At 48.0% G+C, this 23,550-nt stretch overlaps 1 protein-coding gene across 1 annotated transcript; it reads right to left on the bottom strand.

Annotated features, from left to right (window-relative positions):
- Positions 1-1,527: 1,527 nt before the first annotated feature.
- Positions 1,528-22,990, bottom strand: LOC141021635 (uncharacterized). Its single transcript, XM_073497482.1, has 6 exons — positions 22,856-22,990; positions 22,418-22,672; positions 22,067-22,312; positions 21,324-21,868; positions 12,174-12,492; positions 1,528-1,695 (listed from the first exon to the last, which is right to left on the bottom strand). Exons 1-6 carry the CDS (start codon positions 22,988-22,990, stop codon positions 1,528-1,530), a joined length of 1,668 nt encoding a protein of 555 aa, XP_073353583.1.
- Between the last annotated feature and the right edge of the window lie 560 nt (positions 22,991-23,550).

Here is a 23,550-nt window from a genome sequence, read left to right as displayed (position 1 = left end):
GATGGGGCGGCTCTCTGAGGCCGGTGCGGCGATGACGGCGGCCCTCTGGCCGGGTTCCATCGCGCCGAACAGCTTCACGCGGCTGGCGCGCTGGTTGGAGGCGGGGCCAAATCGGCTTCATGACTGGCGGGTTTCCGCCGATCGTGCTGGCGCCGAGATGGCGCTCAGGTTCGCGATGTCTTGGCATCTGGACTTGTCGCTGGACGCGTTGATGGGCCAGCGAGCCGGCTCGGAGAGCGAGCTGCAGGCGGAGGCCGGCCGCATTGCTGCTCGGGCCAGCTACATCGTCGGGTTCGCCTTCCATGACGAGTAGTCGGAGTAGGCAGAAGACGGCGGAGTCGTGCCTACTGACGACTACGGCTTGCTTCTGGACGACCCGGAGGGCAGCTCCGAGGAGACGGACGTCTACCGCGACACGGACGCCGGGGAGGAGGATACCGGTACCTCAGCGGACCCGGGAGTTGCGCGATCCGGTGACGGGAACGCCTGATTTTTAACTTAGTAAAAAATTCTATTAGGTAGCAGGTCCACCCACCCACTGGGGGTTAACTGGGTGTAATAAACTCTGGCCTTGGGCGTGTCTGAACTTATGTTGTATGACCTTTGTGAATGTTTGCGCCTTTACTTTTCGTTTTTTGGAGCCGTTTTCTTGCAACTTCCCCCCTTTGGGTCCCCCCCCCCCCCCCCCGCGAGTCTGACGGCCGAGGCTCCGGTCCGTGACAAGGGGTTTGGCCTTTGAGGGGAGCACGCAATACTTAGGCTTTCGAAATGTTCAGCGCGAGCGAAACACCCACTAGGCCGGCTGGCGGCAATCCGGCGGGGCCAGGTTGGCGAGAAGCCGGTCATGCAGCAACTCAAAGTGGTGAGGCCGGGTTGAGCGACCCGGCTTGAAGCAGAAATTTCGTGGGTGCCTGCACCTTTGCTTTTCGTTTTTGGAGCCGTTTTCTTGCAACTTTCCCCTTCTTGGGTCTCCCCCCCCCCCCCCCCCCGAGTCTGATGGCCGAGGCTCTGGTCCGTGACAAGGGGTTTGGTCTTTGAGAGGAGCGCACAATACTTAGGCTTCCGAAATGTTGAGCCCGAGCAAAACACCCACTAGGCCGGCTGGCGGCAATCCGGCGGGGCCAGGTTGGTGAGCAGCCGGTCATGCGGAAACTTAAAATGGCAGGGCCGGGTTGGGCGACCCGGCGGTCCTTGACTTAGCGTTCATGGCGTGCTGGAGCTTTGATCTCATGTGCTTGCCGGCCAGCAGCTGAAGCCGGTTCTGCAGCTTAGGGCGAAGCGAGAGGCCGTGGCAATCCACCGTGTCAGGAGCCGCTAAGGGGAACAGCGGGTGGCCAAGCCGGCCAGCCCCCGTGCCCCCGGGTCGAGCGTGTCGATCCGGTGGCCGGGTTGGCTTAAGAGTAAAGTAATGCACAAATGTAGGAGACACAATAGCTTGGTCGCAAAAGGGGCAACCCCCGAGTGTCGTTCGGGGATCCCATAGTTTTCAGATGATTACAGAAGGCAGCGATACATACGTGCACACGGCTAACTGTAAATCAGGCGGAGGAGCTCTGCATTCCATGGTCGGGTTGTTTCTTCGCCGGCGGTGTCCCTCTTGCGCTTGTTTGTCTTGCGGGCGTCGATGAGGTAGTACGCGTTGCGATCGCATAAGGCCTTGCTGACGATGAAGGGGCCCTCCCATGGGGAGGACAGCTTGTGTTGGTGTAACATCCCAAATTTACAATTTAGAATGTTATACATTAGAGCATCATTGCATATAATATTTTAATTGCATTTTGGCTTGATCCTACGAATTCTACGCAACTCAAGGACCCACGGAGAGAGTTGGGGATTTCGTTATTTTCATATTTGAGTTTTCTCAAATTTTGAAAAGAGGATCGTTTGATTTTAATTATTCTCTTCGAATATTTCTTTTATAAAAAAATAAAGGAGAGGGGATAAAATGACTTCCCCAGAATAACGAAATATTGGAGTTTTAATATTAGAATCAAACAGGAATTTTATTCGGAGTTTTATCGCTATTTTATTTGAATTAGGAAAAATAAGTGTTTTTCAAAATTGCATTAGAGGCTCAAGTAAATGTTCACCTTGTCCGCTATATTTTTAGAGAACGGGGAAAATTTATTTCAGGATTTTGGAGTCTGTTTAGTATTTCTTTTATTCGTTTTTCTGCACGGAATTTTTTTTTAAAGTCCACCGACCTAACCGGGGCGTGTCCATCCTGGACTCCGACCCGGCCGGCCTCTTATAAGGCCGAGGCCCGAGCCGCCGACCCCGCCAGCCCGCCCCGTCGCCCTAACCCTAGCCGCCGCCTCGCCTCGACCCGCGCGCCGCCGCCACCGACTTCGCCGCCGCCGCCGGAACCCCTCGCCGCCGCCGTCCGAGCCACCGCCGCCGCCCGTCCCGCCGTCGCCGATCCGCCGCCCCGCCGGACCTCGCCGGAGGTAACCGCCGCCGCCGTCGGTTTTCTCGGGAAAACTGATCGGTTTTTAAAAAAACCTAGATACATTTTTTTAGATTCAGTTCGTTTTTTTGGTTTAGTTATTTAACGAACGCTCGTTCGTACGTATGTTTTAACGAACGGTTTTCACCGTTCAGCCGCAGACAGCGAACGTTCGTTCGTTAGTCTGTTCGTCAGTTTTTCTTTTTCTCGGGCTGCAACGTTCATGTTGCAGACTCTTGAAACGACGAGTAAGGTGCCATAGGTCGTGGTCTTATACTCAGTGATGTCGTTGGAGTTGATGGACTCACTTTATCTTCCAAGCCTTCCGCTGTTATCGTATTTAGATGGCCTTAAGCCATATTTATTGTAATAAGTTCTCTTTTGGGACATTCGATGTAATAAGTGTGTGATTGCTACTCTGTTATAAATCTTTCAAGTACTGTGCGTGTCAGCATTACCGATCCAGGGATGACACTGATGCACAGAGATTGGACTGTTTGAGGTCTGGTCGCTACAAGATGGTATCAGAGCACACGCTGACTGTAGGACACGACCACTAAGCTAAAGCCCTAGATCACTACTATCTTCTCATTTCCGACTCCTCTCCATTTTCTACTCTTTAGGATGGCGGATAAAAGGAACAAGTTCGCGCAACCGGATGAAGACACACCTTTTGGACGCCACTTGAAGGAAGTCACTAGGTACCTGAACATTGGAATACCAAGCTTCACCGGGACCTACAACGCCACACTACCAGAAGAGGAGCGTTGGATAATTCGAGTTCAAGTTCCATAAAGGACAATCATGCCAGTCACTGAGCCCATAGAGTTTTCCTTTGATGCACCAACCTGGAGTCTAGGCAAGAGCATGGCAGCCCACATCACCATGGGACGCATTGGAGAAGTTTACCACAAGGATCTCAAGGACACAATCTACCAGATTTGTGGGCGTCGAGATGAGCAATGGGAGATGATCAGCACCAGGAAGGATGGATCAATTGCAGCTTTCATCCAGGAGTTAAACTAGCACATTCGTCGCCAAGAGAACCAGATGTGCGCAGGCATGATAGATCTGAAGAAGGTAAAGACCAGGATCATGAAACTGGAGGAAGAACTCAAGTCTACGCGCGATGGGTATGAGGAGGAAATCGCAACACTATTGGAGAAGAATGACGACCTAATAAAGAAGATCGGAGTATTCATGGGAGACCCCGCGCCGAGAGGAGAAGACGACGATTCTACTTGCCCGGAGAACTACATCATCATCGATGACACCGACTCGGACCCTAGTGATGATGATTTTGTTGATGAAGCTGGAGCTGATATCATGGAGTCTTTCGACTGATCGAAATTTCTAGTAGACCACCATATTAGTAGTAGTATTTTTCCCCATGTATATAGTATAGTCCGAGCACTTTTGTAACGATAGTTAGATCGATTGTATGCCTTGTTTGAAATTGATTGGAGTGATATGATTGTATTTGTCTCATGTGCATATGGGTAGTGTCTTCCCTCTAGATCTCATTCTATTCTATTTTCTCATCTTTTCTCACTAGTGCAGAACCGGGCTTTAGCGCCGGTTCATAAGGGCCTTTAGTGCCGGTTCTGCAACCGGCACTAAAGATTGGAGACTAAAGCCCCCCCCTTTACTACCGGTTCGGCACGAACCGGCGCTAAAGGCCCACCACGTGGCACGAGGCACGCCGTGGTCTGGGGGACCTTTAGTCCCGGTTGGTAAGGATTTTTTTATTATTATTTTTGAAATAAAGCAAAAACAGCCAGCCTACTCGGCCGGCACGGCCTGCATACGACTAGAAACCCAATCTCTAGTTGGGCCAGGATGCAGGCCCGTATGGCCCAGTAGGCCCCACAGGGCAGAAGACTTGCAATAGGCCCACAAAGGCCTGCTTAGAGAGGAGCTCGACACGGTAGCCGTGGCGGGGCTTATAAACCGGTGCGAGCTCCTCTCAACTAGCGAGGTGGGACTAAACATTGTGCACTGCGGGTGGCAGCGCACCACCTTTAGTACCGGTTGGTGGCTCCAACCGGTACTAAAGGGGGGGTCTTTAGTACCGGTTGGAGCCACCAACCCGTACTAAAGGCCACCACCTCTTTAGTACCGGTTCGTGGCACGAACCGGTACTAAAGGTTCGCCACGAACCGGTACTAATGAGGGCCGCCCGCCTGGCCGTTGGAACCGGCATTAATGGTCACATTAGTGTCGGTTCAATACCAAACCGGGACTAATGAGTTTCACATTAGACCCTTTTTCTACTAGTGTCTAAACCCATCAGATGCCTCCGAGACGCGACACCGGATTTGTTTTCCCACCGAAGATCACTCAGTTGATTCAACAGCAGAATGCCCTGATGCAAGTGTTAATTCAGAACCAAGGCAACAACAACAACAACAACAACCCACCACCACCACCTGTTGATCACTTAGCCCATTTCTTAAGGCTGAATCTGCCGGTGTTTTCCAGCAGCACCGAGCCGATTGTTGCAGATGATTGGCTCCGCAAGATTGGAAGGGAGTTGACCACTGCAGGATGCACAGATGCGGAGAGAGTGTGTTTTGCCGCATATCAGCTTGATGGACCCGCAGCATCATGGTGGGAGAATTACACAGCCACTCACCCCATCGACACTATCACATGGGACCAGTTTCAGCAGGCTTTCCGTACTGCCCATGTTTCAACAGGAGCTATGGCCATGAAGAAGCGTGAGTTTCACAACTTGCGCCAAGGAGGACGCACCGTTGGCCAGTATGTGGAAGATTTTAGCAAGTTAGCACGTTATGCCCCAAATGACGGTTCTACAGATGTAGCTAAGCAGGAGAAGTTTCTGGAAGGACTGAATGATGAGCTGAGCATGCAGTTGATGGTGGCAACCTTCAACAACTACCAGGATTTGGTAGATAGAGCTCTCATGATTGAAGGGAAGCAGCAGCAGATTTAGAGCCGCAAGAGGAAGTATGGACAAGGGAAGTATAGTTCAGGAGCTCAGCAGAGGCCCCGTTTTACTCCGAACTCGGGAGGACCCCTTCAACATAACCATGGAGGTCACAATCACAACGGAGGAAGTTCGCACAACCATAGTGGCCCCAAGAATGGAACGGGTAATGGAGGAAGCAACGGACATAACCGTTCCAACCCAGCAACGCCCGCTAAGAAGGATCTAAGTCACGTTACTTGCTACAAGTGCCAGAAGACTGGACATTATGCCAATGAATGTCCTGAAGCAAAGAATGGAAATGGCAATGGAAGCTCTGGAAAGAAGCCCAACCCTTTCAACAGGGGACAAGTGAACCACGTTAACGTGGAGGAGGTTGAAGGCCAGCCTGATGCAGTAATAGGTAAGTTTTTGGTTAAGTCATTTACTGCAATCGTTCTTTTTGATACTGGTGCATCGCATTCATACATATCAAGGGGATTTGTGGATAAGTATAAACTGCCCACCAAGGTTCTTAGAACACCTATGTTAGTAAGCTCGCCAGGAGCAGAGTATATGGCAAGCCAAGGATGTTTTCATATGCCATTGGCCATAGGTAGGCATGTTTTCCCCTCAGACCTGATAATTTTGGAGTCGCAAGGTTTGGATGTGATTTTGGGTATGGATTGGCTATTGATGTATGGAGGGAACATCGATTGCGCCAGTAAGTCGATTATGCTCACCATCCCAGAAGGAAGAAGGATTAAGTATGTACCCCGGCATATGCCGAAGAGGACTCAAGTGAATTCCTTATCAGGAGTTGTACAGGAGGAAGTACCAGTGGTGAAGGATTTTCCCGATGTATTTCCAGAAGAGTTGCCCGGCATGCCACCGGATAGAGACATTCAATTTTTTATTGAGCTTTTGCCAGGCACAGGGCCAATATCTAAGAGACCGTACAGGATGCCCGCTAAGGATTTGGAGGAAATTAAGAAGCAGTTTAAGGAGTTACTGGATAAAGGCTATATTCGCCCAAGTTCGTCACCTTGGGGATCACCAATACTTCTAGTGGAGAAAAAGGATGGATCGTTAAGGATGGTTGTTGATTATCGGGGATTGAATGAAGTGACGATCAAGAACAAGTACCCACTACCAATGATCAATGATCTGTTTGACCAGTTACAAGGAGCTAAAGTATTTTCCAAGATCGATCTGCGATCAGGATACCACCAGCTGAAGATTCGAGAGCAGGATATACCAAAGACCGCTTTTACCACAAGGTACGGGCTATATGAGTATACCGTTATGTCATTTGGTCTGACTAACGCACCTGCCTATTTCATGAACATGATGAACAAGGTGTTTATGGAGTTTTTGCATAAGTTCGTCGTGGTGTTCATTGATGACATATTAGTCTACTCGAAAAATGAAGAGGAGCACAAGGAGCATTTGCGTTTGGTACTTGGGAAACTCAGAGAACACTAGTTATATGCCAAGTTCAGCAAATGTGAGTTTTGGTTGAAGGAAGTTGGATTCCTCGAACATGTTATATCCAGAGAAGGAATAGCGGTAGACCCCACCAAGGTTATTGCTATGACAAATTGGGAAGCACCCACGCCAGTTGGAGAGATCCGGAGTTTTCTTGGACTCGCAGGATACTACCGGAGGTTCATTGAGAATTTCTCGAAGATTGCAAAGCCCATGACGGAGTTGTTGAAGAAGGACACCAAATTCAATTGGACGGAGGAATGTGAGGCTAGTTTCCAGGAGTTGAAGAAATGCTTGGTTACAGTGCCAGTGTTGATTCTGCAAGATCAACGCAAGGATTACCAGGTGTATTGCGACGCTTCTCGTCGAGGACTTGGAGCAGTGCTTATGCAGGATGGAAGAGTTGTTTCCTATGCCTCACGACAGCTTAAACCCCATGAGTTGAATTATGCTACGCATGATTTGGAGTTAGCAGCCGTAGTGCATGCCTTGAAGACATGGAGACATTTTCTCATCGGAAACCATTGTGAGGTGTACACGGATCAAAAGAGTTGGAAGTATATCTTCACGCAGAAGGAGTTGAATCTCAGGCAAATGAGATGGTTGGAGCTCATCAAGGATTATGATATGAGATTGCATTATCATCCAGGAAAGGCTAACGTAGTAGCTGATGCGCTGAGTCGCAAGAGCCATGTCAATACACTCTTGACTGGAGAGTTACCCAAGGAGTTAGCAGAGGATCTTCGTGAGCTATGTTTGGAGATAGTCCCGAGACGCTATGTAGCAGCATTGGAGATTCAGTCTACTTTGATGGATAGGATCAGAAAAGCTCAGAAGACGGACAAGGAGATTGCCGAGATAAAGGAAAGGATGAGCAAAGGAAAAGCTAAAGGATTTCGTGAGGATGAGCACGATACCTTACGGTTTGAAGATCGCGTTTATGTGCCCAATGATCAGGAGATCAGGAAGTTAATTCTGCAAGAGGCCCATGATTCGCCGTATTCGATTCACCCAGGAAATACCAAGATGTATCTGGATTTGAAGGGTGGTTTTTGGTGGACCGGAATGAAGAAGGATATTGAAGAGTATGTAGCAGTTTGTGATGTATGTCAGAGAGTAAAGGCAGAGCATCAGAAGCCAGCAGGTTTGCTACAGCCGTTGCCGATACCCGAATGGAAGTGGGATAAGCTAGGCATGGATTTTATCACGGGATTGCCCAGGACTCGTTCAGGCTATGACTCGATATGGGTTGTAGTCGATCGTTTGACGAAGGTAGCTCATTTCATCCTAGTGAAGACCACTTATACCAGTGCTAAGTTGGCAAAGATATATATGACCAGGATCATATGTCTGCATGGAGTTCCGAGGACCATTGTATCAGATAGAGGAACCCAGTTTACCTCAAAGTTCTGGAATCAGTTGCATGAAACTTTGGGTACCAGGCTAGAGTTCAGTACAACTTTTCATCCACACACAGATGGACAAACCGAAAGAGTCAATTAGATTCTGGAAGACATGTTGAGAGCTTGTGTGCTAGATTATGGATCTAGTTGGGACGACAATTTGCCATATGCGGAGTTCTCTTACAACAACAGCTATCAAGCCAGTTTGAAGATGGCCCCTTTCGAAGCCTTGTACGGAAGGAGGTGCAGGACACCGCTGTTGTGGGATGAAGTTGGAGACCGTCAGTTGTTTGGACCAGATTTGATTAAAGAGTCTTAAGAGAAGGTTAAGATGATTCGCGATAGGCTCAAGGTAGCCCAATCCAGGCAGAAGAGCTATGCGGATTCCAAACACAAGGAGACAGTATACGAAGTCGGAGACAGAGTTTATCTTCGTGTGTCCCCACTTCGAGGAGTTAAGCGTTTTGGAGTTAAGGGAAAGTTAGCACCATGTTTTGTGGGACCATACAAAGTTTTGGAACGTATGGGAGAAGTTGCTTACAAGTTGGAATTACCCGAAGGATTGTCAGGAGTTCACGATGTGTTCCACGTTTCCCAGTTGAAGAAGTGTCACGCGGAGATGGCGATATACCTCTGAGAGATACAGTGCCGCTGGAATCGATTCAGTTGGATAACGATTTGACCTATGAGGAGAAACCAGTGAAGATTCTCGAGTTTGCCAGCCGAGTCACCCGCAGCAAGGTTATCAAGTTCTGCAAGGTTCAGTGGAGTCACCATACTGAAGATGAAGCCACCTGGGAACGAGAGGAAGACCTATGGAAGGACCACCCACACCTATTTTCTAGCCAACCCGAATCTCAAGGGCGAGGTTCATCTTAAGGGGGGTAGGTTTGTAACATCCCAAATTTACAATTTGGAATGTTATACATTAGAGCATCATTGCATATTATATTTTAATTGCATTTTGGCTTGATCCTAGGAATTCTACGCAACTCAAGGACCCAAGGAGAGAGTTGGGGATTTCGTTATTTTCATATTTGAGTTTTCTCAAATTTTGAAAAGAGGATCGTTTGATTTTAATTATTTTCTCTTCGAATATTTCTTTTATAAAAAAATAAAGGAGAGGGGATAAAATGACTTCCCGAAAATAAAGAAATATTGGAGTTTTAATATTAAAATCAAACAAGAATTTTATTCGGAGTTTTATCGCTATTTTATTCGAATTAGGAAAAATAAGCATTTTTCAAAATTGCATTAGAGGCCCAAATAAATGTTCACCTTGTCCGCTATATTTTTAGAGGACGGGGAATTTTTTTTCAGGATTTTTGGAGTCCGTTTAGTATTTCTTTTATTCATTTTTCTGCGCGGAATTTTTTCTTTAAAGTCCACCGACCTAACTGGGCCGTGTCCGTCCTGGACTCCGACCCGGCCGGCCTCTTATGAGGCCGAAGCCCGAGCCGCCGACCCCGCCAGCCCGCCCTGTCGCCCTAACCCTAGCCGCCGCCTCGACTCGCCCCGCGCGCCGCCGCCGCCGCCCGTCCCGCCGTCGCCGATCCGCCACCCCGCCGGACCTCGCCGGAGGTAACCGCCGCCGCTGTCGGTTTTCGCGGGAAAACTAATCGATTTTTTTATTAAAAAAACCCTAGATACGTTTTTTTAGATTCGGTTTAGTTATTTAGCGAACGCTCGTTCGTACGTACGTTTTAACGAACGGTTTTCACCGTTTAGCCGCAGACAGCGAACGTTCGTTCGTTAGTCTGTTCGTCAGTTTTTCTTTTTCTCGGGTTTTTCGCGATTATTTTCGATGCGATTTCTGAGCCGATTTTCGTTTTAGTATAACTTTTCGCTCGTTTATCGAAATCAGGCGATTCAAGCACCTAGAGTTTCGTCTCGAAGCCCTCTTTCTGTTTAACCAACTTGAACAGGATTTTTCTACTGTAAAATTTGACTTAAGTCCAGATTAGTAAACGGAGTTTGTTTCTTTCGCCGTTTGAGTTTGGTTGTTTCGTTTGATTTGATTCTTTTTGCAAACCAGAGTTCTTAAGTTGAACTTTCTGGTTAGATTTCTTATTTAAGTTTTACCCGTGCTTCTAGTGAGTGCTTATTGTATGCTTGTTTGTTTGTGATAGAGTACCCGGAGTGCGAAGCGTGCTACTACGAGTCTCTAGGTTTCGCGGATCATCAGCAAGGCAAGTAACACTTTGATCATACCTTTTTACTACCCAGTTTTATTGCATTAGATCAACCCTCCAACAATTGCATATGGTTAGGATCTATTTTTAACATGTGGGTTTGGGAAGTAGAAGAGGTAGTACCTGTTGTCCTATTTTATTATCAAACCCTTGGGAGTTACTTCTACGTTGCTTATATTGCTATGCTATGCTAGTAGACGTGGATTGGGTTTGAGTGTTTCCATGACAGATGTGAGATTGTTAATTAATGGTTCAACTTAAGGTGGCTACTTAAATACACATCTGGGTGGATTGAGGCACCTGGGGAACCCAGTGATTGCCTGTTTTTTTTGGAAATCCCGGGGTACCGTGTGATTTTCCTATGGACCGCCACCCAGGCTCAAAGGGATCATAAGATTATTCATGCTAGAAACTTCCGTGTGCAGCCACAATCTATTATGGGCTCTAGCATAGTTGATTAAGTCGTGTGAACTCTTACAGTGGTAGACTAGCAGATGTAGGGGAAAGTAGGTGTAACTGTCTACCCATCGTAAGGTGCTAACGCTTCTGAAAGACTGTGTCTCAGTCATCCGTTTCTCAAACACCATGTAGTGCGAGAAATCTAACGGGGGAAATCGAGTCTTGTGGGGAAAAGTGCGCAAACCTCTGCAGAGTGTACAAACTAATCATGGTTAGCCGTGTCCCCGGTTATGGACGTCTTGAGTATCTAGTACTTGGATTATCATGTGGATCTCATCACTTTTAATTTAATTTGATTGGGTTTAATGATGATGCTTAATTGGGATTGAGTTGGGTGAACCTTCTCAATGTTTAACAACCACCATGATAGTTAAATAAACTTTATTCCTTTGATGTAGGGAAAAATTGGCTTTATGCAAAACTGTAACCATAGAGCTTTCCACCAGCCATATATGCATGTAGTTGATAGTATTATTCTGTTCATTATTCTCTTGTGTTACATTGCCAGCATATTCCATGTGCTGACCCGTTTTTGGGCTGCAACGTTCATGTTGCAGACTTTTCAGACGACGAGTAAGGTCCCGTAGGTCGTGGTCTTATACTCAGTGATGCCGTTGGAGTTGATGGACTCACTTTATCTTCCAAGCCTTCCGCTGTTATCGTATTTAGATGGCCTTAAGCCATATTTATTGTAATAAGTTCTCTTTTGAGACATTCGATGTAATAAGTGTGTGATTGCTACTCTGTTATAAATCCTTCAAGTACTGTGCGTGTCAGCATTACCGATCCAGGGATGACACTGATGCACAGAGATTGGACTGTTTGAGGTCTGGTCGCTACAGTTGGCCGGTCTGCTCTTGGACGAGTCGGAAGACGAGGTCTCCCTCCCGGAAAGCGAGGGGCTTGATCTTCTTGCTATGGTAGTGCCTTAGGCCTTGCTGGTAGATGGCTGAGCGACTGAGCGCTAGGAGACGTGCTTCTTCGAGCAGGTCGACACCATCTTCGCGGGCTTCCTTTGCTTTGGCTTCCGTGTACATCGTGACGCGCGGTGAGTCGAACTCGACGCCGGTCGGGATGACGGCTTCCGTTCCGTAGACGAGGAAGAAAGGGGTGAACCCGGTTGACCTGTTTGGCATGGTGCGGAGACTCCAGAGGACGGACGGCAACCCGTCAAGCCAACTGCCGGGTGAACGGATGAGAGGCTCGACGAGTCGCGGTTTGATGCCGGATAGGATGAGGTCGTTAGCCCGCTTGACCTGGCCATTGGACTGCGGATGTGTGACGGAAGCCAGGTCGAGGCGGATGCCGGAGATGGAGCAGTACTGTGCGAGCGCGCCCTTAGCGAAGTTGGTGCCGTTGTCCATGATGATGTTGTTTGGCATGCCGTAGCGCACTGCGATGTTCTTGATCGGCCTTGCTTCGATCCACTTGGTGAACTTGTCCACCGCCACCAGCAGATGCGTCATGCCACCTCGAGCGGTTTTGAAGGGCCCCACCATGTCGAGTCCCCTGGCCGCGAAGGGCCACGCGATCGGGATGGTCCGGAGTGCAGACGCCGGCTGGTGGCTACGCTTGCTGAAGCGCTGGCATCCCTCACACTTGAGGACGAGTCACTCCGCGTCTTCGAGGGCCGTGGGCTAGTAGAAACCGTGGTGGAAAGCTTTTGCCACCAGGGAACGCGAGGCGGTGTGGTGCCCGCACTCGCCCTAGTGTATGTCAAGGAGGATCTCGATGCCCATGTCCCGCTCGACGTAGCGCTGAAAAACGCCGGTGAGCTGCGCTTGACGAGCTCGTTGTTGATGATGTTGTAGGCGGACTGTTGGGGAACGTAGTAATTTTAAAAAAATTCCTACGCACACGCAAGATCATGGTGATGCATAGCAACGAGAGGGGAGAGTGTTGTCCACGTACCCTCGTAGACCGAAGCGGAAGCGTTATGACAACGTGGTTGATGTAGTCGTACGTCTTCACGATCCGACCGATCCAAGTACCGAACGCAAGGCACCTCCGAGTTCAGCACACGTTCAGCTCGGTGACGTCCCACAAACTCACGATCTAGCCGAGCTTCGAGGGAGAGTTTCGTCAGCACGACGGCGTGATGACGGTGATGATGATGCTACCGACGCCGGGCTTCGCCTAAGCACCGCTACGATATGACCAAGGTGGATTATGGTGGAGGGGGGCACCGCACACGGCTTGGAACAATCAACTTGTGTGTCCATGGGGTGCCCCCTTGCCCCCGTATATAAAGGAGCAAGGGGGAGGCCGGCCGGCCCTAGGAGGGCGCGCCAAGAGGAGGAGTCCTCCTCCTAGTGGGAGTAGGACTCTCCTTTCCTAGTCCCACTAGGAGGGGAAAGGAAGGAGTGGGAGAGGGAAAAGGCAAGGGGGGCGCCGCTCCCCCCTTCCTTGTCCTATTCGGACTCAAGGGGAGGGGGGGCGCGGCCTGCCCTGGCCGGCCCCTCTCTCTCTCCCCTCAGGCCCACTAAGGCCCAATACTTCCCCGGGGGATTCCGGTAACCCCTCCGGTACTCCGGTTTTCTCCGAGATCACCCGGAACACTTCTGGTGTCCGAATATAGCCATCCAATATATCAATCTTTACGTCTCGACCATTTCGAGACTCCTCGTCATGTCCGTGATCATATCCGGGACTCCGAACTACCTTCGGTTCATCAAAACACATAAACTCATATTACAGATCGTCACCGAACGTTAAGCGTGCGGGCCCTACGGGTTCGAGAACTATGTAGACATGACCGAGACACGTCTCCGGTCAATAACCAATAGCGGAACCTGGATGCTCATATTGGCTCCTACATATTCTACGAAGATCTTTATCGGTCAAACCGCATAACAACATACGTTGTTCCCTTTGTCATCGGTATGTTACTTGCCCGAGATTCGATCGTCGGTATCTCAATACCTAGTTTAATCTCGTTACCGGCAAGTCTCTTTACTCGTTCCGTAATACATCATCCCACAACTAACTCATTAGTTGCATTGCTTGCAAGGCTTATAGTGATGTGTATTATCGAGAGGGCCCAGAGATACCTCTCCGGCAATCGGAGTGACAAATCCTAATCTCGATCTATGCCAACTCAACAAGTACCATCGGAGACACCTGTAGAGCACCTTTATAATCACCCAGTTACGTTGTGACGTTTGGTAGCACATAAAGTGTTCCTCCGGTATTCGGGAGTTGCATAATCTCATAGTCATAGGAACATGTATAAGTCATGAAGAAAGCAATAGCAATATACTAAACGATCAAATGCTAAGCTAACGAAAGGGGTCAAGTCAATCAAATCATTCTCTAATAATGTGATCCCGTTAATCAAATGACAACTCATGTCTATGGCTAGGAAACTTAACCATCTTTGATTCAACGAGCTAGTCAAGTAGAGGCATACTAGTGACACTCTGTTTGTGTATGTATTCACACATGTACTAAGTTTCCGGTTAATACAATTCTAGCATGAATAATAAACATTTATCATGATATAAGGAAATATAAATAACAACTTTATTATTGCCTCTAGGGCATATTTCCTTCAGTCTCCCACTTGCACTAGAGTCAATAATCTAGTTCACATCGCCATGTGATTTAACACCGATAGTTCACATCACCATGTGATTAACACCCATAGTTCACATCGCCATGTGACCAACATTCAAAGTGTTTACTAGAGTCAATAATCATAGTTCACATCACCATGTGATTAACACCCAAAGAGTACTAAGGTGTGATCATGTTTTGCTTGTGAGAGAAGTTTAGTCAACGGGTCTGCCATATTCAGATCCGTATGTATTTTGCAAATTTCTATGTCAACAATGCTCTGCACGGAGCTACTCTAGCTAATTGCTCCCACTTTTAATATGTATCCAGATTGAGACTTAGAGTTATCTGGATCAGTGTCAAAAACTTGCATTGACGTAACCCTTTACGACGAACCTTTTGTCACCTCCATAATCGAGAAACATATCCTTATTCCACTAAGGATAATTTTGACCGCTGTCCAGTGATCTACTCCTAGATCACTATTGTACTCCCTTGCCAAACTCAGTGTAGGGTATACAATAGATCTGGTACACAACATGGCATACTTTATAGAACCTATGGCTGAGGCATAGGGAATGACTTTCATTCTCTTTCTATCTTTTGTCGTGGTCAGGCTTTGAGTCTTACTCAATTTCACACCATGCAACACATGCAAGAACTCTTTCTTTGACTGTTCCATTTTGAACTACTTCAAAATCTTGTCAAGGTATGTACTCATTGAAAAAACTTATCAAGCATCTTGATCTATCTCTATAAATCTTGATGCTCAATATGTAAGCAGCTTCACCGAGGTCTTTGTTTGAAAAACTCCTTTCAAACACTCATTTATGCTTTCCAGAAAATTCTACATTATTTCCGATCAACAATATGTCATTCACATATACTTATCAGAAATGTTGTAGTGCTCCCACTCACTTTCTTGTAAATACAGGTTCCACCGCAAGTCTGTATAAAACTATATGCTTTGATCACACTATCAAAGCTTACATTCCAACTCCGAGATGCTTGCACCAGTCCATAAATGGATCACTGATGCTTACACACTTTGTTAGCATCTTTTGGATTGACAAAACCTTCTGGTTGCATCATATACAACTCTTCTTTAAGAAATCCATTAAGGAATGCAGTTTTGACATCCATTTGCCAAATTTCATAAAATGTGGCAATTGCTGACATGATTCGGGCAGACTTTAAGCATAGATACGAGTGAGAAACGCTCATCGTAGTCAACACCTTGAACTTGTCGAAAACCTTTTGTGACAATTCCAGCTTTGTAGATAGTAACACTACTATCAGCGTCCGTCTTCCTCTTAAAGATCCGTTTAATCTCAATGGCTCGCCGATCATCGCGCAAGTCAATCAAAGTCCACACTTTGTTCTCATACATGGATCCCATCTCAGATTTCATGGCCTCAAGCCATTTCGCGGAATCTGGGCTCATCATCGCTTCCTCATAGTTCGTAGGTTTGTCATGGTCAAGTAACATGACCTCCAGAATAGGATTACCGTATCACTCTGGTGCGGACCTTACTCTGTCTGACCTACGAGGTTCGGTAGTAACTTGATCTGAAGTTTCATGATCATCATCATTAACTTCCTCACTAATTGGTGTAGGCATCACTAGAACTGATTTTTGTGATGAACTTCTTTCCAATTCAGGAGCAGGTACAATTACCTCATCAAGTTCTACTTTCCTCCCACTCACTTCTTTCGAGAGAAACTCCTTCTCTAGAAAGGATCCATTCTTAGCAACAAATGTCTTGCCTTCGGATCTGTGATAGAAGGTGTACCCAATATTTTCTTTTTGGGTATCCTATGAAGACGCACTTCTCCGATTTGGGTTCGAGCTTATCAGGTTGAACCTTTTTCAAATAAGCATCGCAACCCCAAACTTTAAGAAACGACAGCTTAGGTTTCTTGCCAAACCACAGTTCATACGGTGTCGTCTCAACGGATTTAGATGGTGCCCTATTTAACATGAATGTAGCTGTCTCTAATGCATAACCCCAAAACGATAGTGGTAAATCAGCAAGAGACATCATAGATCGCACAATATCTAATAAAGTATGGTTATGACGTTCGGACACACCATTATGCTATGGTGTTCCAGGTGGCGTGAGTTGCGAAACTATTCCACATTGTTTCAAATGAAGACCAAACTCGTAACTCAAATATTCGTCTCCGCGATCAGATCGTAGAAACTTTATTTTCTTGTTACGATGATTTTCCACTTCATTCTGAAATTCTTTGAACTTTTCAAATGTTTCAGACTTATGTTTCATCAAGTAGATATACCCATATCTGCTCAAATCATCTGTGAAGGTCAGAAAATAACGATACCCGCCGCGAGCCTCAACACTCATCGGACCATATACATCAGTATGTATTATTTCCAATAAGTCAGTTGCTCCCTCCATTGTTCCGGAGAACGGAGTTTTAGTCATCTTGCCCATGAGGCATGGTTCGCAAGCAACAAGTGATTCATAATCAAGTGATTCCAAAAGCCCATCAGCATGGAGTTTCTTCATGCGCTTTAAACCAATATGACCTAAACGGCAGTGCCACAAATAATTTGCACTATCATTATTAACTTTGCATCTTTTGGCTTCAATATTATGAATATGTGTATCACTATGATCGAGATTCAATAAACCGCTTATATTGAGTGTATGACCGTAGAAGGTTTTTATTCATGTAAATAGAACAAAATTTATTCTTTCATTTAAATGAATAACCGTATTGCAATAAACATGATCCAATCATATTCATGCTCAACGCAAACACCAAATAACATTTAGGTTCAACACTAATCCCGAAGGTAAAGGGAGTGTGTGATGGTGATCTTATCAATCTTGGAACCACTTCCAACACACATCATCACCTCGCCTTAACTAGTCTCTGTTTATTTTGCAACTCCTGTTTCGACTTACTACTCTTAGCAACTGAACTAGTATCAAATACCGAGGGGTTGCTATAAACACTAGTAAACTACACATCAATAACATGAATATCCAATATACCTTTGTTCACTTTGCCATCCTTCTTATCCGCCAAGTATCTAGGGCAGCTCCACTTCCAGTGACCATTTCTATTTGCAGTAGAAGCACTCAGTTTCAGGCTAGGGTCCAGCTTTGGGTTTCTTCATGGGAGTGGCAACTTGCTTGCCATTCTTCTTGAAGTTCCCTTTCTTTCCCTTTGCCCTTTTATTGAAACTAGTGGTCTTGTCAACCATCAACACTTGATGCTTTTCTTGATTTCTACCTTCATCAATTTCAGCATCACGAAGAGCTTGGGAATTGTTTCCGTTATCCCTTGCATATTATAGTTCATCACAAAGTTCTAGTAACTTGGTGACAGTGACTAGAGAACTTTGTCAATCACTATCTTATCTGGAAGATTAACTCCCACTTGATTCAAGTGATTGTAGTACTCAGACATTCTGAGCACATGCTCACTAGCTGAGCAATTCTCCTCCATCTTGTAGGCAAAGTGCTTGTCAAAGGTCTCATACCTTTCGACATGGGCATGAGTATGAAATACTAATTTGAACTCTTGGAACATCTCATATGCTCTGTGGCGTTCAAAACGTCTTTGAAGCCACGATTCTAAGCCATAACGCATGGTGCACTAAACTATCAAGTAGTCATCATATCGAGCTTTGCCAAATGTTCATAACGTCTGCATCTGCTCCTGCAATCGGTCTGTCACCTAGCGGTGCATCAAGGACATAATTCTTCTGTGCAGCAATAAGGATAATCCTCAGATCACGGATCCGATCCGCATCATTGCTACTAACATCTTTCAACTTAGTTTTCTCTAGGAACATATCAAAAATAAAACAGGGGAGCTAAACGCGATCTATTGATCTACAACATAGATATGCTAATACTATCAGGACTAAGTTCATGATAAATTAAAGTTCAATTAATCATATTACTTAAGAACTCTCACTTAGATAGACATCCCTCTAATCATCTAAGTGATCACGTGATCCATATCAACTAAACCATGTCCGATCATCACGTGAGATGGAGTAGTTTTCAGTGGTGAACATCACTATGTTGATCATATCTTCTATATGATTCATGCTTGACCTTTCGGTCTCCAGTGTTCCGAGGCCATATCTGCATATGCTAGGCTCGTCAAGTTTAACCCGAGTATTCTGCGTGTGCAAAACTAGCTTGCAACCGTTGTATGTGAACGTAGAGCTTATCACACCCGATCATCACGTGGTGTCTCGGCACGACAAACTTTCACAGCGGTGCATACTCAGGGAGAACACTTATACCTTGAAATTTAGTGAGAGATCATCTTATAATGCTACCGTCGATCTAAGCAAAATAAGATGCATAAAGGATAAACATCACATGCAATCAATATAAGTGATATGATATGGCCATCATCATCTAGTGCCTTTGATCTCCATCTCCAAAGCACCGTCATGATCACCATCGTCATCGGCGTGACACCTTGATCTCCATCGTAGCATCGTTGTCGTCTCGCCAACTATTGCTTCTACGACTATCGCTACCGCTTAGTGATAAAGTAAAGCAATTACATGGCGATTGCATTTCATACAATAAAGCGACAACCATATGGCTCCTGCCAGTTGCCGATAACTCTATTACAAAACATGATCATCTCATACAATAAAATTTAGCATCATGTCTTGACCATATCACATCATAACATGCCCTGCAAAAACAAGTTAGAAGTCCTCTACTTTGTTGTTGCAAGTTTTACGTGGCTGCTATGGGCCGAGCAAGAACCGTTCTTACCTACGCATCAAAACCACAACGATATTTCGTCAAGTATGTGTTGTTTTAACCTTCACAAGGACCGGGCGTAGCCACACTCGATTCAACTAAAGTTGGAGAAACTGACACCCGCCAGCCACCTGTGTGCGAAGCACGTCGGTAGAACCAGTCTCGCGTAAGCGTACGCGTAATGTCGGTCCGGGCCGCTTCATCCAACAATACCGCCGAATCAAAGTGTGACATGCTGGTAAGCAGTATGACTAGTATCGCCCACAACTCACTTGTGTTCTACTCGTGCATATAACATCTACGCATAAACCTGGCTCGGATGCCACTGTTGGGGAACGTAGTAATTTCAAAAAAATTCCTACGCACACGCAAGATCATGGTGATGCATAACAACGAGAGGGGAGAGTGTTGTCCACGTACCGCAGACCGTAAGCGGAAGCGTTATGACAACGCGGTTGATGTAGTCGTACGTCTTCACGATCCGACCGATCCAAGTACCGAACGCACGGCACCTCCGAGTTCAGCACACATTCAGCTCGGTGACGTCCCACGAACTCACGATCCAGCAGAGCTTCGAGGGAGAGTTCCGTCAGCACGACGGCGTGATGACGGTGATGATGATGCTACCAACGCAGGGCTTCGCCTAAGCACCGCTACGATATGACCGAGGTGGATTATGGTGGAGGGGGGCACCGAACACGGCTTGGAACAATCAACTTGTGTGTCCATGGGGTGCCCCCTACCCCCGTATATAAAGGAGCAAGGGGGGAGGCCGGCCGGCCCTAGGAGGGCGCGCCAAGAGGAGGAGTCCTCCTCCTAGTGGGAGTAGGACTCCCCTTTCCTAGTCCCACTAGGAGGGGAAAGGAAGGAGTGGGAGAGGGAAAAGGCAAGGCGGGCGCCGCCCCCCCTTCCTTGTCCTATTCGGACTCAAGGGGAGGGGGCGCACGGCCTGCCCTGGCCGGCACCACTCTCTCTCCCCTTAGGCCCACTAAGGCCCAATACTTCCCTGGGGGCTTCCGGTAACCCCTCCGGTACTCCGGTTTTCTCCGAGATCACCCGAAACACTTCTGGTGTCCGAATATAGCCGTCCAATATATCAATCTTTACATCTCGATCATTTCGAGACTCCTCGTCATGTCCGTGATCATATCCGGGACTCTGAACTACCTTCGGTTCATCAAAACACATAAACTCATATTACAGATCGTCACCGAACGTTAAGCGTGCGGACCCTACGAGTTCGAGAACTAAGTAGACATGACCGAGACACGTCTCCGGTCAATAACCAATAGTGGAACATGGATTCTCATATTGGCTCCTACATATTCTACGAAGATCTTTATCGGTCAAACCGCATAACAACATACGTTGTTCCCTTTGTCATCGGTATGTTACTTGCCCGAGATTCGATCGTCGGTATCTCAATACCTAGTTTAATCTCGTTACCGGCAAGTCTCTTTACTCGTTCCGTAATACATCATCCCGCAACTAACTCATTAGTTGCATTGCTTGCAAGGCTTATAGTGATGTGTATTATCGAGAGGGCCCAGAGATACCTCTCCGACAATCGGAGTGACAAATCCTAATCTCGAACTATGCCAACTCAACAAGTACCATCGGAGACACCTGTAGAGAACCTTTATAATCACCCAGTTACGTTGTGACGTTTGGTAGCACATAAAGTGTTCCTCCGGTATTCGGGAGTTGCATAATCTCATAGTCATAGGAACATGTATAAGTCATGAAGAAAGCAATAGCAATATACTAAATGATCAAATGCTAAGCTAACGAAATGGGTCAATTCAATCACATCATTCTCTAATGATGTGATCCCGTTAATCAAATGACAACTCATGTCTATGGCTAGGAAACTTAACCATCTTTGATTCAACAAGCTAGTCAAGTAGAGGCATACTAGTGACACTCTGTTTGTCTATCTATTCACACATGTACTAAGTTTCCGGTTAATACAATTCTAGCATGAATAATAAACATTTATCATGATATAAGGAAATATAAATAACAACTTTATTATTGCCTCTAGGGCATATTTCCATCACAGACGCTCGGCGCTGCACTTGCCGGGCTTCGATCTCGTCCATGGGGAGGACCCCGTTCTCCAGGAACTCCGAGATGGGCAAGGCCCAGGATGGTGCCGTGACAACGGCGAAGATAGCCATTACGGCGGGTTCCAGGGCGGCAACCCCTGAGCCGGGTTCAGCGGCCCCTGGGCGGGGTTGAGGTGTGGTCGGGTCGGCTGGAGCAGTCCTCGGGCCGGGTTGAGGCGTGGCCGGGTCTGCTGGAGCAGTTCTCGGACCGGGTTGGGGCGCGGCCGGGTTGGCTGGAGCAGTCCCCGGGCCGGGTTGAGGCGTAGCCGGGTCGGCTGGGACGTGGATGGACTCGGAGTCCGGAGACGGCTTGACAAACGGCTTGTGCAGATGCTCGAGGGAGACACCGGACGGAATGGACTGCTGGGACGAGGCGGTCTTGGCGAGCGTGTCGGCCGCCTCATTCTCTGCGCGCCGGACATGGAGGAACTCGCAGCCCGCGAAGAATCCGGATAGCTTTTGGACGAGGAAGCGGTAGCTTGCCATGTTGGAGTCGTGGGTGTCCCACTCGCCGGAGCACTACTACACCACCAGGTCCGAGTTGCCGTAGCACAGGATGCGCCGGATGCCGAGTTCCTTGGCAAGCCGGAGGCCGTGCACAAGGGCTTCATACTCGGCGACGTTGTTGGAGGCAGCGAAGTGGATCTGCAGTGCATACTTGAGCCGGTCGCCCTTGGGGGAGGACAGTACGATGCCAGCCCCCAGGCCGAGTTGCACCTTCGAGCCATCGAAGTGCATGCGCCAGTGCGTTGAGTCCGGTGGCGGCGGCAAGTACTGGGTCTCAGTCCAGTCGATGAGGAAGTCGGCCAAAGCCTGGGACTTGATCATGGTGCGGGGCTCGTAGAGGATGGTGTGGCCGGCTAGCTCGAGCGCCCACTTGGCGATCCGGCTAGAGGCATCCCGGCACCCGATGATCTCGCCGAGAGGGACCGTGCTGACCACGGTGACGACATGCTCTTGGAACTACTGCTTCAGCTTCTTGGCGGTGAAGTACACGTCGTAACACATCTTCTGGTAGTGCGGGTAGTTCTGCTTCGAGGCGGAGAGCACCTCGCTCAGGTAGTATACGGGACGTTGGACGGCTTGGACCTTGTCCTTCTCTGGTCGCTCGACCACCATCACCGTGCTGACCGACCGCGAGGTCGTGGCGATATAGAGCAACAGTGGCTCCTTCTCGGCCGGTGCGGCCAGGACTGGTGCGGTGGAGAGCATGCGCTTGAGATCCCAGAAAGCCTCATCCGCCTGGTCGTTCCACTCGAACGGCGCCGTCTTCTTCATCAGCTGATATAGGGGCAGGGCCCTCTCGCCCAGCCGGCTGAGAAACTGGTTGACCGAGGCCAAGCAGACTGTGAATTTCTGGACATCGCGCAGCCGAGCCGGCTTGCGCATGCGCTCGATGGCCTTGATCTTCTCCGGGTTTGCCTCAATGCCGCGCTCCGAGACGAGGAAGCCGAGTAGCTTTCTGGCCGGGACGCCAAAAACGCATTTTTCTGGGTTGAGCTTAACCTTGTACTCGCGCAGGTTGGCGAAGGTCTCCTTCAAATCGTCGAGGAGCGTCAGGTGCTGCTTGGTCTTCACCATGATGTCGTCCACATAGACGTGGATGTTGCGGCCGAGTTGCGGCAGCAAGCATTTCTGCATGCGGCGCTGGAAAGTGGCGCCGGCGTTCTTCAAGCCGAACGACATGGTGATGTAGCAATACGCCCCAAAGGGCGTGATGAAGAACGTCTTCAGGGCGTCAGCCGGGTCCAGCTTGATCTGATGATAGCCGGAGTAAGCATCCAGGAAGGACGGGAGCTCACACCCGGCAGTGGAGTCGATGACTTGGTCGATCCGCGGGAGGGCGAACGGGTCCTTGGGGCAGGCCCTGTTCAGGCTAGTTTAGTCGATACACATGCGCCAGGTCTTGTTCTTCTTCAAGACGAGGACTGGGTTGGCTAGCCACTCGGGGTGAAAGCTTGGCGACCTCTTCACCGATGGTTCTTCTCTTCTCTTTGGAAAAACGTCATAGGGGTTGACGGACAGGCTTGGCGTCCTTGCGTACATGGAGTTTGTGCTCGGCGTACTTCCTCGGGATACCCGGCATGTCCTTTGGGGTCCATGCAAAGATATCCCCGATTCTCACGGAGGAAGTCGACGAGCTCGCCTTCCTATTTGCTATCGAGGCGGGTGCCCACGACAACGTACTTGCTGCAGCTGGG

Source organism: Aegilops tauschii, chromosome 4, assembly GCF_002575655.3.
Source record: "Aegilops tauschii subsp. strangulata cultivar AL8/78 chromosome 4, Aet v6.0, whole genome shotgun sequence".
Lineage (NCBI taxonomy): Eukaryota > Viridiplantae > Streptophyta > Magnoliopsida > Poales > Poaceae > Aegilops > Aegilops tauschii.
This window is presented reverse-complemented; position numbering and strand designations above follow the sequence as displayed.

Excerpts from the sequence above, each read along its gene's own strand:
- LOC141021635 (XM_073497482.1), bottom strand. The coding sequence starts at position 22,990 with ATGCAGAAATGCTTGCTGCCGCAACTCGGCCGCAACATCCACGTCTAT. Across the intron at positions 22,673-22,855 it reads CCAACCTGCGCGAGTACAAG|TTTCTCAGCCGGCTGGGCGA; the intron begins GTTAAGCTCAAC and ends TCGGTCAACCAG. Across the intron at positions 21,869-22,066 it reads TGCACTTCGATGGCTCGAAG|TGCTCCGGCGAGTGGGACAC; the intron begins GTGCAACTCGGC and ends GTGGTGTAGTAG.